Here is a 19,349-nt window from a genome sequence, read left to right as displayed (position 1 = left end):
TCACCTTGTCGGCCAGTCTGGTTTCAAACTCATGACCTTAGGTGTTCTGCCCACCTCGGCCTCCCAAAGTGCTGGGATTACAGGTGTGAGCCACCACACCCAGCCAGCCTCACCACTTTAAATTTCCACGTGCAATGAACAAAGGTTTCAATTTCTCTACATCCTCACTAACACTTGTTCGTTTCTGGGTTTTAAATAATAGCCATCCTCTTGGGTATGGTTTTGATTTGCATTTCCTAATGACTAATGACATTGAGCATCTTTTCATGTGCTTTGTAGCCATTTATGTATCTTCTTTGGAGAAATGTCTATTCAAGTCCTTTGCTCATTTTTAAACTGGGCGGTTTGGTTTCTGTTATTGTTAAGTCGGCAAATGTGTTTTTGATATAGACTGAGAAATCTTTACCCGGGAAACTCTGAAGCAGTTAGCAGCCACGATAACGGCTGCATGACTGAGCTCTGACCTACGCCTCAGCGTCGCAAGCGAACGCCAATTAATACTCAACAACCACACAGTTCCCCAGAAAGGAAGTGAGTTTGGAGAGGGCCAGCACCATGTCACACAGCAATCACACTGACATAAATGGCTCTTGAGGCAGGGCCTGGCTTCAGACTCGGGGACTCACGTTGAGGTGGCCCTGCTCACCCTGCTCACCTGGGGCGGCACACTGGAGTCACCAGGGCCAGCCTCCTAGATGTCCCGATGCGCCCGCCTGCCAGAAATTATGAGCTCTGAGATTTTTCAGAACTCCTAGGTCCAGTAGTTTTTGGCAACCGCGGGCACATTAGCGTCACCCCGGGGAGCCTGAAAAAGGAAAAAGCCGGTTTGCCCCAGCTGCCCCCGCTCAGACCAATTCATTAGAACCTCTTTTGGGGGCGGGGGTTGCGGGGGGATCAGCAGTCGGGCATTAATATTTTTGAAAACTGCAACGCTCAAACAAGTCAAGGACCCTCACGAACTCAGCACCGCGACCAGATTGGAAAAGGTGTCAGTTGGCGTTTGTTGTTCGCGTCCTTGTTTGATTGATTGGTATGGAGGAGGCACGGGCGCCGAGTGCGGGCGGGAGGCGGCTCCAGTCTACACCGCAGGGAGCAGGGCGGGGTCCGCGCATCCTCGGCGGGGCGTGGGGGTTGGGGGGCTGTGGGTTGCCGGGCTCCCCGCGCGCCCTCCGTGCCCACGGGCTCGGGCCTGGAGGACTGGGCTCCCGCCCCACGCCCTGCGCGCCCCTTTCTAAAGTAAACACCTGGGAGAGGCGGTGGCCGGACCGGTGCAACCCAGCGCGGCCCACGGCCGCCGTTCGCTGCCTGCCTAGGTGCTGCAGACCCCGGGCGAGCCATGGCCGAGGTGGTGTCTGCCTCGCCGTCGAGCGGCGGTGGCAGCCGAGGCCCGCACAGCTGCATCATCCAGTGGTGAGCCGCCGGCGCCCGGGACGTTCGGAGAGAGGACCTGGGGCCGGGGAGGGGAAGGGCCGTTCCCGCCGCGGCTTCCTCGGGACGCCGGGTGCAAGCCGGGTGCGAGGATGGGCCCCAGGCCCAGCGCCTTCTGATGTCCGCCCCCCGGCGCGGAGGTACCTCCCATGCATGCACACCCACAAAAGCCCCGGGTCCGAGTCGGCCGTGCTACCCATCTGTGGGCTCCCCGTTGTCACCCTACCCGCGGGAAGCCGTCCTGTCCGCCCTACGGGGGGGCCTGTTGATTGGACCCTGCTTTCTTTTACAACCAAAAGCGCCTGGACATTGGCCGGGGAGGAAAAGCTTTCTCTCTTTAGATCCAGAAAGGGATTTTTCCTAATTTAACGCCAAGGAGTTTTTAGTTTTAGCAATGCATTCCACATTGTTTGTGAAATTAACTTCTAGCTATTTAAATCGAAGGAGGAAAGAAAGGGAAAGAAAAATACCCTTACCCCTTGGGACTGAGTAACTCATGGGGTTGCAGATCTTCTTAAATAGGAAAATTGAAACCAGTTCTAGGACCTTTAGTTTTACAAGGTGAATAACTGTTATATAACAGACTACATTTTTCTGTTTTTAAGTTTCAAAGCATATTTCTCAGGAAAGACTTTTGAAAAAATCATGTGAATAAAACAAAAATGAAGAGTGTGTTTGTGATTATAACTTCGGCAGACCTACAGTTACCATTTTCCTCCAAAAGAACATTTTTGATATGTCATCACTGAGAGAAAAAAATATCAAACGAATAAAGATTGAAGCACCCAGCGTTTTTCAGTGTTACACAGCCGGGCTGGATTTCTGCTATGCTCACTGACTCAGGACCCTCACGCATTGTTCCTCTTCGAAGAAAGGACTCAGGATGCCTTTCAATGACTTCAGGTCACCATTTAGTAAATTAGAGTTTCCAGGATTTGACTTATGCTCCAGAGATTTGAAAGAATGATGAGACTGATTTAAAAATACCTGAACTCACGCCTGTAATCTCAGCACTTTGGGAGGCTGAGGCAGGCGGATCCTTTGAGGTCAAGAGTTCGAGACCAGCCTAACCAACATGGTAAAACCCCGTCTCTAGTAAAAATACAAAAATTAGCCGGGCATAGTGGTGTGCGTCTGTAATCCCAGCTATACAGGAGGCTGAGGCAGGAGAATCGCTTGAACCCAGGAGGCAGAGGTTGCAGTAAACTGGGATTATGCCGCTGCACTCCAGTCTGGCGACAGAGCGAGCCTCCATCTTAAAAAGAAAAATACCTGAGCATCCTCCTAAAACCATTTGTGAACTCACTTCAGATGGTAACCAAGGGGCCCTATTATTATGATGCTCTAGACCAAGCTTGTCCAACCTGCAGCCTAAGGGCTGCATGAGGCCCAGGATAGCTTTGCATGAGGCCCAACGCAAATTTATAAACCTTTTTTTTTTTTTGGTGATGGAGTTCTGCTCTGTTGCCCAGTCTGAACTGCAGTGGCACCATCTTGGCCCACTGTGACCTCCGCCTCCTGGGTTCAAGTGATTCTCCTTTCTTATTCTTCCAGAGTAACTGGGATTACAGGCCTGTGCCACCATGCCCTGCTAAGTTTTGTATTTTTGATAGAGGCGAGGTTTCACCATGTTAGTTAGGCTGGTCTGGAAGTTCTGACTTCGAGTGATCTGCCTGCCTTGGCCTCCCAAAGTGCTGGGATTACAGGTGTGAGTCACGACACAGGGCCTTCGTAAACTTTCTTTAAGAAAAGATTTTTTTTTTCTTTTGCTCATCAGCTACCATTAGTGTTAGTTATTTTATATTTGACCCAAGACAATTCTTCTTCCAGTGCGGCCCAGGGAAGAAAAGATTAGATATCCCTAGTATAGACCATTTTAGCAGAGAGCCTGACCTATTCAAGTCCCATATTACAAGTTCCTATTCCTATAGGCCTCTCTTCAAGGTTGGGGGTGGAGGCAATGGACTGTTCTTTAGGCATCCAGTTGATGAGGTGGTATATTTAACAGATCGTTGGTGTCAGGTGCCGTGGCTCATGCCCGTAATCCCAGCACTTTGGGAGGCTGAGATGGGCGGATCACTTGAGCTCAGGAATTCAACACCAGCCTGACTAACATGGTGAAACCCCATCTCTACTAAAAATAAAAAAAAAATTAGCTAGGAGTAGTGGCACATGCCTATAATCCCAGCTACTCAGGAGGCTAAGGCAGGAGAATTGCTTGAACCTAGGAGGTGGAGGTTGCAGTGAGCCAAGATCATGCCACTGCGCTCCAGCCTGGGCAATAAGAGCAAAACTCCATCTCAAAACAAAAAAAACAAAATAAAACAGATCATTGGCACTAGTGGTTTTAACATCATCAAAAACAGCCTCTGGGCCGTATTCCAGAGCCTGGAGGATGTTGTGAACAACCGCAGTAGGGAGTGCAGGGCGAGGGGTCTGGATGCCCAGAGACGGCTCCGTTAGCTAGCATCTGAATGAAAGACCAGGGAGGGGCCCAACTGTTGTCCTGTGGAAGAAACGTGCCATTTTCCACATGAGTTCATTGTTTTGTCTTCTCATCAGTCACTTGGTAGGTGCCCAACATGTCTTAAAGACATCAGTGCCATTGTCATCCACACTGGATAAATTCTTCCAGGAGAAAGGTTCCAGGAGAGCTTGGCCAAGTCTCAGGGGTCTTGAAGGTTTCTGTTTCATAGACAGGAAGGATTGTAGAAATGGGGAGAGATGGGGTTAAAGCTCTGGGGAGCACAAAGGAATGAAGAACAGTGATCTGATTTCCTTGCTGGGGCGCAGACCCAGCAGGTCTGACCCCTGGCTTCAGACTCCAGGCAAAACCTAAGAATTATCTAATCCCAACACATGCTGAGCCCTGGTTATAGACTACATAACCATCTCCCACATAGACTTTTACAAATTTCTGCAGACTCTGTTGAAATTTTCAAAATACCAATTTATCTGGAAAGGTGCAGAATTCATGGTAGCTTTTGATCAGCCAGAACCAAAAGGTCCTGTAGTTCCCTTGTGTCGGGGGGCTCACAACATATTTCTTCTTTCTTTCTTTTCTTTTTTTTTTTTTGAGATGGAGTCTCTGTCTCCCAGGCTGCAGTACAGTGGAGCAATCTCGGTTCACTACAACCTCCACCTCCCAGGTTCAAGCGATTCTCCTACATCAGCCTCCTAAGTAGCTGGGATTACAGGTGCACGCCACCACGCCCAGCTAATTTTTGTATTTTTAGTAGAGATGGGTTTTCACCATGTTGGCCAGACTGGTCTTGAACTCCTGGCCCCAGGTGATCTGCCTGCCTCAGCCTCCCAGAGTGCTGGGATTACAGGAGTGAGCCACCATGCCCAGCTGCTTGTGACATTTTCCTTTAAAGCATACTCAGAAAATGTGTGAAGCGCTGGCTAAGTATTTGTGCTCTGAAGTCAGCAATCATCAGATTGTTCATCACTCAAAACGAGGAAAACATCATGAATGTTCTCAAAATCTTAATAATCCACCTTGTCTGATGGCAAGACCAGGCAAACAATGTCATTATGCAGCTAAGCAAGGAATCTAGTGATCTGATTCACTTCAAATGTAGACAGGCTTTATTGCTAGGTGTATTGCCAAAGGACATTTTGGTGGCAGAGTATAAAACCCTTAACCCCTGTCACCTGCCAGCCGTTCTGCCAGTCCCTATTCAGTCTTTCTTGGAGCCCCAGCTGGTTGAAAGTCAGGCTCACCTATCGCAGGTGCTCTGTGCTGCCACTCTGCCAACATCAGCATCTTTCTTGCTTCTGTTCCAGATTTTGATGGTAGACATAAAAATGATAGTAATAAGAGCTTCTCTGTGCATGCTAGGGTACTAGGCACCTCATGCCCTTGTTTTCTAATCACAAACACTCTCAGGTGTCTCAGAGTCAGAACGGAAACCTGGGTCTTTGAGGTTCAAAGCCCTGGGGCAATAGACATGATGGTAATTTCACACTTGTTCGGACCCAGAAGGCTGAGGCAACTACTGGGTGACAAAGTCCACTTTCAGACCTGTTTGTCCAGTTACTGCATGCTGACTGACTGCCACTGGCCAGTCTCTGTGATTTGGCTTAGAATGTTGAGCAAATGATTACCGACACGTGGTCAGACACAGAATGAATGGAACTGCCAGGATCAAAGCAGCCACACAGGGCTCACATCCAAAGGCGGCCCTTTCTTTCCATGTGTGGCATAGGAAGGACTCTTGGCCACAGACCTTCACGGTTATTCTTAAGAAGACTCCTAAGAATAGGAGAATTTGGCCTTCCTACTCCACTCAGGTAACAGGCAGGCTCAGTAGTATCACTGTGGAATTGGAAGACAGCAATTCGTAGAGACAGAACAAATGAGCATCTGTCACAAGAAAGAACAATCCGCAAACATTGAAAACTAGAGTTCATTTTAAGGAGTTTGTATTTTTTACACTTCTTTTTTAAGGAGATAGTTCCCTAACTAAATCTGGAGTAACTATGAATAAACAGAAGTGAGTCTGAATTCAGTGCACATCACATTTTGCCACAGTTTCCCGGATTTAGCCAACATTTGTATGTGATACTTCCAATATTGAGTTTTTCACATATCAACAAGTAGTGTCTTAACAAAAGAAATATAAGCCAGGTGCAGTGGCTTGTGCCTGTGATCCCAGCACTTCGGAAGGCGAAGGTGGGAGGATTGCTCGATGACAGGAGGTCAACACCAGCTTGGGCAACATAGTGAGACCCTGTCTCTACAAAAAAAATTTTTTTAAGTATCTGGACATGATCACGTGCCTGTAGCCCCAGCTACTCAAGAGGCTGAGGCAGGAGGATCCCTTGAGCCCAGGAGTTTGAGCTCATTGCACCACTGTATTCCAGTCTGGGCAACAGAGGGAAACTTTCTTTCTCTCTCTCCCCGGTCACCCTCTCCGTATATATATAGAAAACAAATTCCAATAAGCAAATGTATTATCTATAAAGTCTTTGCTAAATAAATATTCTTCTTTGTTTGAGATATATATATAACTGTATGCTGACTAAATATGCCACTCCTACTCCCCACCCTCTCACCTGTAGCTATTACCATGTGCTCAACCTTGAGCCAAATAACTGATGCAGTAGCAGCTTCATATAAGTGTCAGGTTCCCACATTGATTTTGGGAAGTATCCCAGAAAATCTACTTCCTTGGTGCCTGTATTGGGTTGAATTATTTATTTATTCCACTTTATTTATTCATAAATAAATATCTATTACTAATACGTAAGTAAATAATTAATAATAAATAGATATTTATTTATTCCACTTTATCCCCCCAGAAAAACTCATGTCCACCCAGAACCTCAGAAAGTGACGTTATTTGGAAATACAATCTTTGCAGATGTAATTAGTTAAATTGAGGTCATATTGAATTAGGATGGGCTCTAAATCTAATCACTGGTAACTTGATAAGAAAATTCACAGAGATGCTTGTCATGCGTGGTAGCTCACACCTGTAATCCTATCACTTTGGGAGGCCAAGGTGGCTGGATCACTTGAGCCCAGGAGTTCGAGACCAGCCTGGCCAACATGGCAAAACCCTGTCTCTACTAAAAAAAAAATACAAAAAAGAAAATAAAATTCAAAGAGATACGGACACACAGGAAGACGGCTGTGTAAGACACTGGCAGAGACTGGAGTGAAGCCGAGGAACACCAAGAGTTTCCGGCAGTCACCAGAAACAAGGAGAAAAATATCAAGCAGGGTCTCCGTTAGAGCCCCTGGAAGGAACCGACCTTTCTGGCATTTGGATTTTAGACTTCCAGCTTCTAAAACTGTGAGAATGCATATCTGTCGTTTGAGGCCACTGGGCCTATGGTAATTTGTTACCCCAAAGAAGCATTTCAGGGCCAGAGATTCCCCCATTCCTATGTTCATGTTTCTTTTTTTTCTGGGAAGCCAGCAGGGTTAACAATTGTGACTATGTCCTTTAGTTCCCAAGGAAAGTAAATTTGGGCCTCAGTGCGCCTCATTCCAGAAGATAAGCTGTATACTATCTATACATAGCTTGGATAGGAAATGTATTGTCTGTAAAGTCTCTGCTAAATAAATATTTCTCTTTGTTTAAGAGTTATACTGGCTTGCTTTGTGTATTTTTTTTTTAAAAGCATGATGGTCTATCCCAACCAGGAAAGGAAGGTTGGCTAGATGTCACTACGGACACTTTCGGACCTAGGTCACCTTCACCACTCACACCCACACTCACATACTGCTGCTGGAACAGACACCTGGCTGTCCCCAGGGGCTGGGGGTGGTCTGTGAACCTCAGGCTGAGCCCCTCATTGCTAAGGAATATACCCTGCCCCCCGGCCAGGAGCATTTCGGTAGTTAAAAGTCCCACTTAGAGCAGAGGTCACAGGCATTGCAGGTGTGTTCACAGGCAGTGCTGCATTCCCTCTGTGCTGCTTTGGCTGTATACCCAACGGGGAAGAAAGGAGAGCAAAAGAACTCTGCCTCTCTTGGTGTCTCTTGGTGTCTCGCATTTTACACCTCATTGCAATTCAAAGAATTCAAACATCGTGGCCTACCCTAAAACCACAGGAGTTGAAGAACCATGCAAGCAACTGCTTTAGAGGAACCGGGATCAGAGAGAGAAGGATGTGAACCCTTGGCCTGAGTCACAGGCAAACGGGACCTGGGGAGCTAAGCTGGCTCCTGCGGTCACCTGCAGGGGTGATAGGCTCTACCTGGGTACTGCTCTGTGTCTTATTCATAAAGTGGAATAAATTCTCCACTTTCTAGTTATGTAGCTCTTGGCTGTAACCTTTATAAGGGTATGTGAAACAGTGTCTGCTGAAGGCCTAACTTGAACTTCTTTTTAGCATGCCAACCTGCCAGTAAACAAAAAAAGAAACACATTATGGACTTCCGATCTTCTAAAAGCCACAATCAACATATTTAACACTGGCCTAAAGACAAACAGGTGATGCCAGCTGTGAGCCTTCGCAGGGTTCACAGGGTCTAATTTAATAAATCAGACATGTTGTATTTATTGGGACCGCACATACGTCTTGACCATTGATTTTGTCAAAATATTCAGCTCTAGAAAAACAAATGCCAGTTTCCTCTTCCTTGTCCTCCTCTCCTGCAGGTTGGTCGACAACTTCTGCATTCGCGAAGGGTACAGTACACCTCGCTGTCTCATGTATGAGATTTACATGGAGTCCTGTGGGCAAAATGCTGAGAACCAAGTCAACCTGGCCACCTTTGGGAAGGTAAGTTGTGAAGATTAAGAATGCTCTATTCACTGAGTGCAAAAAAGGGAAGCAAGTTAATGGAGGAAATGTTGAAATGTATTCGGGTCTAATGGATTTTCAGTGGGTATCTCTGGCTTCCTTCCCACTAGCTGGTCAACATCCTTCAGCTTATTGAAGAGCCATTCTGTTAGCCACTTCCCTTTGTCCACACTTCATAGTGAGGGGCCAGGAAGGATGAGGAATGGGGTAGCACCTAAGGGAATGTAATTATGGCAGCTCCAAGCACTCCTCAGGGAGCCGGGTTTGCTGGGCTGCTATTCCCTGCACAGAATGCCAAGCTCTGAGAGCTGCTTTGGCACCACACAAGCTCTGAGAGCCACTTTGTGGTATAGGACAACTGATATTTCTCACAGTTTGATTGTACTGAGAGAACTCATTGACTCTTAAAAGATTTTCTCTGGAGGCTAAGAATTTTTTTTTTTATTTTTGAGATGGAGTTTCAGTCCTGTTTCCCAGGCTGGAGAGCAATGGCACGATCTCAGCTCACTGTAACCTCCACCATCTAGGTTCAAGCAATTCTCCTGCCTCAGCCTTTCAAGTAGCTGGGATTATAGGCACCTGCCACCACGCTCAGCTAATTTTGTACTTTTAGTAGAGATGGGTTTCACCATGTTGGCCAGGCTGGTCTTGAACTCCTGACCTCAGGTGATCCACCTGCCTCAACCTCCCAAAGTGCTGGGATTACAGGCATGAGCCACCATGCCTAACCTCTGGAGGTTAAGGTCTGTATCCTGGAACTTCGTTTAAGACCACATACTGTACAGCCAACATTAGCACAAGCATTGTCCAAGACCCTCTGCATTCAACAAATGTTTATTTAGCCACTGCTGCGTGCCAGACTGAAGATACAATGAATAAAACAGATAAAAATTCCTGCCCTTAACTGAACTTCTGGTTGTCACAGCCACCTAGTCCAGGAAGGTAGCATTCATGTCATTTCATGGTCGAGAAAACAAACCTGGAGTGATTAAAGCTAAGGGTCCCACAGCTGGTTGCAATATGTGGGTGGCAGATACAGCTTCTTGAATTGTGATTCCGAGTTCTTTCTACCTGGTTTTCCCCCAAAACGTTTGTGAACTCAAAGAGATGTTGGAGGTCACCTTGTCCAAGTGTCCACCCGATAGAAGATGTCTTCTAAAGCACCTTTGGCTGGGAGCCTCTTATGAGGACCAGGTGCCCTCTTCAAGCAGAGACAGTGCTGTCGGGGCATAGAGCTGGGTGAAGGGATGGTACATTTCTGCAAAGAAGATGATTCCCCTTCTGGGAAAACACAGCCCCATTCCAGGATTTGTGGCATAGCAAAGAACACAGGCTGATGAAAAATTGTACAACTCCTCATCAGGGGCCTTGGAGCAGTTCATGACCTGCACAGCCATGTCCCTTTGGGTGGCCATCTGGCTTGGATTTCAGTGATCTAGGTGACAAGATTATTCACTGGGCCACAAGGTTGCCAGTTCAATTTCCTCCCTCCCGTTCTTCCTTCTTTCCCTCTTTTTCAGTGGTCCTCAGGTGGACAGAATTGGATTGGTTAATGACACACTGTCTTCATTGAGGAATGCATGGTTTAAGAATGTACTTTAGTGGGTTCTTTATACAATGTGATAAGTGTCTATGAACCTGCCACCCAAAATGAACCATATTGCCAGTCCCCCACATCACATCTCCTGGCCCTTTCTGCTGGTTGGAAACTTCATCCCATTCATGATGACCTTGCCTTTTGAAAAAGAAATTTAGTGCACTTAAATGTATTGTTTAAAAGCCTATTTTTAATTTTTTTTTTTTTTGAGACGGAGTCTCACTCTGTTGCTCAGGCTGGAGTGCAATGGTGTGATCTTGGCTCACTGCACCTCCCAGGTTCAAGCAATTCTCTCACCTCAGCCTCCTTAGTAGCTGGGATTATAGGCACCCGCCATCATGCCCGGCTAACTTTTGTATTTTTGCAGAGATGGAGTTTCACCATGTTGGCCGGGCCAGTTTTGAACCTGACCTCAGGTGATCCACCTGCCCAGGCCTCCCAAAGTACTGGGATTATAGGCGTGAGCCACTGTGCCTGGCCTATTTTATGTTTTTGTTAACTTTATTAAAAGGGGTATCATGTTGTTTGCAATCTTTGGGAACTTTTTTCACTTAATAGTATCTTAAGATTCATCAGAATTCAATGGCCCATTGTGTAATATTTCACAATGTAGTCATCCATCTCCCATTGATGAGCATTTGGGTTGTTGCCCCGTGAACATTTGTGTATGTGTGTTCTGGTGTGCTTGTGCAGATTTTCTCTTGTATGTCCAGGAGTGAACTTGCAGAGTTAGGGTGTGCATGGCTGAGTGACATCAGAGGATGTGACCACACTATGACCCTCCCTCGAGCAGTCCTGTGGATTTCAATTTTACTTGCAAAACATTGAAATGATCAGATCCATTCTTCCCAACAGTCTTCATTTTTGAAACTTCTGGTCATTGGTGGAAGTTCTGCACTTCTGATAATCCCAGGATCTTCTAATATGGAAGCTGCTCACATATTGAAACAACTGTTCACCTCTCCCTGCCCCTTTGCCTCCCTGCCCGCAAGTTTTATTATGACTTCAATTATTGATATGTCTCTTAAAGGTGGCTCCAAGGGTGCAACCCACTCTTTTGGATGTGCTCAAAGGACAAGAGTGCTTACCTTTTTTTGGCTACTATTGGCTTTTATTTTTCTCTATCTGTTGATTTCACTTTAAGCTTGTAGTCAACAGAAACAACCCTGAAGTACTTTTTTCTTAAGAGTTGAAATTAAGGTAAGCCTCCCAAAACAGTTTTGTAAACCATGAAATATTAATACTCTATATAAATAAAAAATAGTGTTGTTGTCAGACTGTTATCATCATGTAATTAACTATTTGAACCCAAGAGTAGCTATTCTCTTATCCTATTGTATTTCACCTCTCCAGTTTCTTGTTTTGTTGAGATGGAGTCTTGCTCTATCGCCAGGCCGGAGTGCAGTGGCGTGATCTCGGCTCACTGCAGCCTCCGCCTCCTGGGCTCAAGCGATTCTTCTGCCTCAACCTCCTGAGTCGCTGGGACTACAGGCACATGCCACCATGCCTGGCTAATTTTTTTGCATTTTTTTTTTAGTATAGACAGGGTTTCACCATGCTGGCCAGGATGGTCTCAATCTCTTGACCTCGTGATCTGCCCGCCTCAGCCTCCCAAAGTGCTGTGATTACAGATGTGAGTCACCATCCCCAGCCACCTCTTCAGTTTTGACCTGCAGTTCTATTTCTCACCATCTTCTTGAATCACAGGTGGTTCATCCAGTCTTCCCAACCTGCTGAAGCAGCTATGTTTGAAAAGTATGTCTTTTATCAAGTCATCTTGCTAGGTGACCATGGAGGTGAAACAGCCTTGTAACAGGTTTTCTCAATAGCTGGGAATTCCCCCAGCTGCTATCATCCAGCTCTTATTTTGCCATTTCATCACTCTGAATATTGGGAGACATCATCAGCCCTCTACCTACCACCCATATCAGAGGGAAGGGGGTGACTTTAGCTTGACGAGTTTTAGCTCCATGGGATTCCTACCTCCTTTACTAACATAGCAGAAGCTCTTGTTCAAGATTGTTTAAAGATCTTATTATAAGGCTGTTTCACCTCCATGGTAATTCCACTGTAAAGCATTTAAAAAAATGTTAAAGAGATGCCAGTGTGTGACAACATGCACTTAGGTGGCTTTTTTTTTTTGAGATGGAGTCTTCCTCTGTCGCCAGGCTGGAGTGCCGTGGCATGAATCTCGGCTCACTGCAACCTTTGCCTCCTGGGTTCAAGCAATTCTCCTGCCTCAGCCTCCCAAGTAGCTGGGACTACAGGAATGCACCACCACACTCAGCTAATTTATATATTTGTAGTAGAGACGGGGTTTCAGCATGTTGGCCAGGATGGTCTTGATCTCTTGACCTCATGATCCGCCTGCCTCAGCCTCCCAAAGTACTGGGATTACAGGCATGAGCCACCGCACCCAGACTGGCATTTTTAAATCTTAATACTCTAGGATCCCCTTAGAATTCCCCAAGATGCCAAGGTACTAACTTTCAGCTTATTGGAAATTTGCCTGAAGAATGGGCCACATCAGTTGAGCTAGTATTGGGAAGGATCTCTGTGCTGCTGAATTTGTGACTAAATGGAGAAGGGAGAGGAAAGGAAAAGGATATGATCCCTCAGTGTGTTTACAAGAGAAACAACAAAATCCACAATTCTCACTTCCTCCCTCCGCCCCGGGAATGGAGTCGGTTTCTTGCCAGGTTCCTGTGCAGATGTTGGAATGTTTCTTGCTCTTTGTGGCAGTACTGGGCATATGACGGGTAAGGCTCGTTCCTGGTACAAGTGATGATATTTTATACGGATTAGGGAATTTCTGGAAGACCAACTTCCTCGTTTGAAATAACATTTAGTGATGTTTTTCTTTTTTTTTTTGAGACGGAGTTTCGCTCTTGTTACCCAGGCTGGAGTGCAATGGCACGATCTCGGCTCATTGCAACCTCTGCCTCCCGGGTTCAGGCAATTCTCCTGCCTCAGCCTCCTGAGTAGCTGGGATTATAGGCACGCACCACAATGCACAGCTAATTTTTTGTATTTTTAGTAGAGGCCGGTTTTCACCATGTTGACCAGGATGGTCTCGATCTCTTGACCTTGTGATCCACCCGCCTTGGCCTCCCAAAGTGCTGGGATTACAGGCTTGAGCCACCGCACCCAGCCTTAGTGATGTTTTTCTGATTATAAAAGGACTACATCCCCTTTGCAGGAAATGTGGAAATTAGAGAAGAATGAGTAAAAAAAAGAAAATGAATGCCGGCTGTAGCTTCCCTGTCCAGAGATATAGGCACGTGTGTGTAGTTCATTTGCAGACGTGCACACTCACTCATGACCTTGCTGGAAATTCTTGGATGATACAAAGTCTTATTGTCACTGTAATTACCCAACAATGTCATCAGTCTGATGCTTAAAGTATCCAGTCCCAGATAATTTCAAAACTCTGAACTTGGTTTAAAGTGGAGCCATTTCCCCATCCCCTACAGTTTGGTATCTTGCCACAGAGAACTAGACCTGGGGCTTCTTCCCTCCCTCTCCCTCCTCCGGCAGCTCACCAGGTGTGGCCTGACCCCTCTGGGAGGGAGAAGGAGGTTCTGGGGGCCAGGCAGACTCTGACCTCCTGATGCTGGTGTTCAGGGCCCCCTTGGGACTGTCCCAGTGTGCATCGCCAGGCTTGGTGAAGGATCCTTTTCAGTGGTCACATGCTGCCTACCCAATGTTCTACCTCCCAGGGCTGCTGTGGCTGACCACCCATCCCCGGGGCCTTGCAGGGCAGAGTCTGGGCCCTCCCACATACCAGCTCTTTCATGGAGACAATGCAGCCATTCTCGGCCTGCACAGACTGGGTGAGCCTACGAAACCCAGAGCTGCACCCATCTCTTCCGCTGTCCTGCCAGAGCCGCTGGCCAGCCCTGCCTTTACTGCCCACCAGGAGTCTGAGGACGCTCTTTGAGTATGGCCCCCTGAGGGGGCCCACACCCCTCCCACACATGCTTCACAGGGATGCGGGTGGTTTTGAAGCTGGAAAGCCCCTTATGTGTCCTCTTCTCTCTAGCTTGTTGAGGGTGATGAATATTAAGGGCTTCTGTAGAGTTCTGTAACCACATTTCAGCTAAACACCCGAGGACACAAGTCCCCTAGGGTATGCATCTCACAATTCACTTTCCTGCCTGTTATCTGCTATATTCTTGCCTCATCCAGTCATATAGAGGCTGCGTGGATGGATGGATTGAAAGATCAATGTGTGGATGGATGACGGACAAAACAGATAAAATTAGACAACAAGACCCCTCAGAAGACTTTCTCCTTCCTGATTTGAGTTCCGTCTCCTCTTTGGGCCTTGAGTACCGCATGTCCTCTTTTTGCTGCTTTACCTCCTGGCCACAAGTATTATAAGGGCTCCTTTTGACAAACTTCTTCAATTCTTTTCACTTGAGTGTGCTGTTTCCTGTCGGGACCCTAATTGATAAAGATAGATAGGTAGATTGACAGATACCCAGGCAGACAGACAAATGGGCATCAGGTAATATGGTAACATTTTAACAGCACCAAGCCTGGAATGGAACTTAGATCCTAACCCTGGGTAAGATAACCATCTTGCTTCCACTTCATCATATGTAAAGTGAGGATATTACTAATAGTAATATTAATAATAGTACCTACTTCTTGAGGTTCTTTTAAGAAAGAAATGAAAAAACACATGTAAAGAGAATAAAACAGTCCTGGCATGCCGAAAGCACCCAAGAAATATTAACTTTTGTCATTATGTTTGCCTCAAGTATCATAAACATTTTCACATTAAAATATTTTCAAATGCATCTTGTATAATATCTGTGAAATATTTTGGAGGGTGTACCATAATTAACCATATCCCCCCGTTTTTTGAGGCAGAGTGTTGCTCTGTCACTTGGGCTGAAGTACAGTGGCATGATCTCAGCTCACTGCAACCTCTGCCTCCTAGGCTCAAGCAAGCCTCCCACTTCAGCCTCCCAAGTAGCTGGGACTACAGGTGTGCCACCACACCTGGATAATTTTGTTTTGTTTTTAGAGACAGTTGCCAAGTTGCCCAGTCTGATCTTGGACCCCTGGGATCAAGCAATGCACCTGCCTCGGCCTCCCAAAACGCTGGGATTACAGGTGTGAGCCACCACCCAGCCTCACCATATCCTTTACTGGAAATATAGGTTGTTTGTAATTTTCCTGTTTTCAACACCACAAATCCCCATCCATATCTGGTCATTTTTCTAGGATAGATCCCCACATGTAGCCTGCCAAATTGCTTTCTCCAACCAACTGTAAACAATTATAGTCAGTTCCCACCCCTGATGATAATTCTTGGTATTCTTACACAAATTCATACTATTTCTACCCCAGAAAACTTGTTGGTAAAAACTAGGATTAGCTGTCTCTACTTGCATTTATTGGATTGTAAGATGAGCACTTTTGATGTCCTTTAGTCATTGTGTACGTTGTGTGTGTATATATTACCACCAGACCATTTTCTATTGGGGCATATTTCCTATTGATTTGTTTGAGCTCTTTCTATATTCAGGATATAATTTTTAACTTAATTATATTTTCTGCAAGGTATCATCCCAGTTGCTTTTTTCATTGTAACTGTGTTGTATTTGTTCTCTGTATTAGAATGAAATCACAGGACAGTCCTGGTTGGGGTGACTCAGAATCATCAAATGTGCGGAGTATTATGTTGCCAGGCAACCAGGCACTTTACTTCCACTTTTCCAAACACCAGAGCTAGAATCGGGCTATTTCCCGGGCTAGAATCGGCACCTGCTGCATACTTTCTCATAATTTCTTTAGGTACTTAAGCTGTGCGTCTTAATTTTATTTTGCAACTAAACATACAGGAAGACTTTTCAGTGATTTTTCTTAAGTTAGAGGAGATGAAATTGTCAGAATCTCTGGTTGACAGTAGGAATTTCTGGCCACTAATTCTGCATTTAGATTTGGCTGACTTTTGTTTTTGTCTTCTGTCATTTTCGTCCTGTACATTTTGGTTCTCCTTCCCTGAAAGACCCTCTGCATTTACAGGCATGATCGAGGTATTAATTGTGTCAGACTTGCCTATCCTATTCTTTTGTCTTGCCTCCCCCACTCCCTGGCCTGTTTAGGCTTCCTGCAGGAAGACTAGGACCTGGAGCCAGACAAGACAAATGATTCACATTTCCATAGAATCCCACTGCTTGGGGGCTAATTTTAAAAAAAAGAAGAAGAAGGAGGAGGGATGCAACATGAAACCAAGAAGAAGTGAGGGCTGAATGGTTATGGACAGGGTGTGAATACAAATAATTACTTGACAGCTCTGAACACCTTGGCTTCCCTGCTCTGTGTTTTGTAACTTCATGATGGTCCAGGATTTCTGCTCTCAACACCATGTCGTGGATGCCACGCTTGTCATGAATCTCGTTGATTCAGAAACTAGAACAGACTTCTGTTGGTCATAAGTGTAATGTCATGGCTCTCTAACAAAGTGCTGATAAACAAGATAGCATTCATTAACCAAACCCAGAAAGAGAACAAAATTAGGCAAACGAATGGATAATACAGTGTGAAATGATTATCACATTAGAAAAAGAGGACAATAGTAAAATTATGGCCTTCTCACAGGTTGGACTATGATGCCAAACTGTGAGACCAGTTAGGACTATGGTTCATCATTCCCTGTTTCCAGAGAATTTTTAATGACAAGGGGAAATGTTCATGGCATAATGTTGAGGGAAGAGAGTAGAATGCAAAACTGCAGACATGCTAATTGTGTGATGCTGGGTATTAACTGAAGCACAGAGAACACACACACATATTGGGGCTTTGGAAACAAGACTGGAATCAATAACATTGAGGATTTTTAGTTTTGTTTTGTTTTTCTGAGTTGGAGTTTCACCCTTGCTGCCCAGGCTAGAGTGCAGTTCACTCTCAGCTCACCACAACTTCTGCCTCCAGGATTCATGCCCCGCAAATTTTTGTACTTTTAGTAGAGATAAGTTTTCACCATGTTGGCCAGGCTGATCTCAAACTCCTGACCTCAGGTGATCTGCCCACCTTGGCCACTCAAAGTGCTGGGATTACAGGCATGAGCCACCATGCCCAGACAACACTGAGGTTTAAATGGCAGTTTTCTCCAAGTGGTATGTTTTCTTTTCTTTTTTTTTAGGGGGAACCAGAGTCATGCTCCGTCACCCAGGCTGGAGTGCAGTGGCATGATCTTGGCTCACTACAACCTCCACCTCTTGTGTTTAAGTGATTCTCCTGCCTCACCCTCCGGAGTAGATGGGACTACAGTGTATGTGCCACCACACCTGGCTGATTTTTGTATTTTAGTAGTGACCAAGTTGTAGAAACGGGTTTTACCATGTTGGCCAGGCTGGTCTCGAACTCCTGACCTCAAGTGATCTGCCTGCTTCTGCCTCCCAAAGTGCTGGGATTACAGGCGGGAGCCACAATGCCTGCCTCCAAGTGGTATGTTTTCTTTTTCACACTTGTCTGATTTTTTTCCCCAAAAATTTCATTTACATTTCTTTTCCTTATTGTTACCTTTATTTATTATTATACTTATTTTCATTATTTTTTTATTATCAGGAAAGAGGAAATATCTTTTAAATATTATAAGATAAAATATTGGAAGTTTGTTTCTAAGTTTTTGAGTTACAACTTTAAATCTGCCTTTTTCTTTTTCAGTGATCACCTGCTCCACGGGATCATCCCCAACACTGAGTGTCCCTTTCACTCGCAAATGTGTTACAATAAATTATAATGAATTATATGGTCACCCCTGGTATAAAGCATCCTATGTGTGAGGCAGCCGCTGTGGTGGAGAGATGAGGAACCTCCAGTATGGGTAAGACAGGGACTGTTTTCTGATAGCTAAGATGTCCATTTACTTTTATCCTCAAGTATAACATGACATGTGTCAGAAACATACAAAAGATACCATGAGAACTCAAAGATGGGGAGCACACATTTTGGGTGGGTGATCACGAAGGGCCTACAAGGGCGTTGGGCTTTGAGTGAAGCAATGAAGGACAGATTAGAATTTGACAGGTGGTGTCAGAGAGGGATATAGGAGTGCAGAGGACATCCAGGCTTAGGGGAGCAAAGATAAAGGTTTGTGAAGGCAAGGGCTTTGTCCTGCACAGGTGTGCATGGAGCTCTAGTAAAACATAAATCTGGAGGGCAAGTTCAGGGAGCCTAGATTGCCAGGCTGGGTAGTGAGGGGTGTCCACAAGTTCTTTGGAGGCTTCCTTTAGTAGAATGGTAATTACCAGAGGCTGGGGGGAATAGGGAGGAATGAAAGGTTGGTTAATGATTAATGGATATCAACATACAGTTAGATAGAAGGAATAAGCTCCAGTATTTGATAGCACAGTAGGGTGATTATAGTTAACAATATATTGTGTATTTCAAAATATTTAGAAGATTTGAAATGTTCCCAACACAAAGAAATAATAAATATTTAAGGTAATGGATATGCTAAACACCCTGATGCATATATCACAATATCATATGTACCCCATAAATGTGTACAATCAGTATGTTTAAAAAAAAAAAGAAGCAAACAGCAAACCTTCACCGGACACCAAATCTGCCTGCACCATGATCTTGGACTTCCCAGCCTCCAGAACTGTGAAAAATAAATTTCTTTTGTTTATAAAGTACCCAGTCTAAGGTATTTTGTTACAGTTGCAGGAACAAGGACATATTCCCAGAGTGGGCACTGAAATAGCTATTGAAGAACTGAAAATTCAGCATTGGGGTTAAGAAGAATAGATGGGAAAGGAGAGGGTGATGGGCCCAGAGATGGTCCCAGGGCACTGGAATCAGACAGGAGGCAGGTCTGAGACACCTCTCAGAGGCAGGGTCTTCAGGATCTGGCAGTTGGTTGAGTCAGTGTAGTAGAAGGGAGCAGGGATGATTCAGCCAACCTTATCCCACCTAAACTCAACCTCAAATAAAGTCATGTTCTGTCTCAACCAGCTCTTCCTCTTACATCTCTTATTCATCTCTTAGTCACAGGGATGGAAAAGTTACATTGGCAAAAACAGAGAAGCTAGGAAAA

At 45.4% G+C, this 19,349-nt stretch overlaps 1 protein-coding gene across 1 annotated transcript; it reads left to right on the top strand.

Annotated features, from left to right (window-relative positions):
* Positions 1–1,032: 1,032 nt before the first annotated feature.
* Positions 1,033–18,946, top strand: RFX8 (regulatory factor X8). The gene is made up of 3 exons (XM_078350058.1): positions 1,033–1,568; positions 8,547–8,670; positions 17,972–18,946. Exons 1-3 carry the CDS (start codon positions 1,033–1,035, stop codon positions 17,972–17,974), a joined length of 663 nt encoding a protein of 220 aa, XP_078206184.1. The 3' UTR covers positions 17,975–18,946.
* The last annotated feature ends 403 nt before the right edge of the window (positions 18,947–19,349 follow it).

This window comes from Callithrix jacchus, chromosome 14 (assembly GCF_049354715.1).
Source record: "Callithrix jacchus isolate 240 chromosome 14, calJac240_pri, whole genome shotgun sequence".
Classification (NCBI taxonomy): domain Eukaryota; kingdom Metazoa; phylum Chordata; class Mammalia; order Primates; family Cebidae; genus Callithrix; species Callithrix jacchus.
This window is presented reverse-complemented; position numbering and strand designations above follow the sequence as displayed.

Bases quoted from the DNA above. Each gene is read 5' to 3' on its own strand.
- RFX8 (XM_078350058.1), top strand. From the start codon at position 1,033: ATGGAGGAGGCACGGGCGCCGAGTGCGGGCGGGAGGCGGCTCCAGTCT. The intron at 1,569-8,546 runs GTACCTCCCATG...CCTCTCCTGCAG, and splicing joins GTCCGCCCCCCGGCGCGGAG to GTTGGTCGACAACTTCTGCA.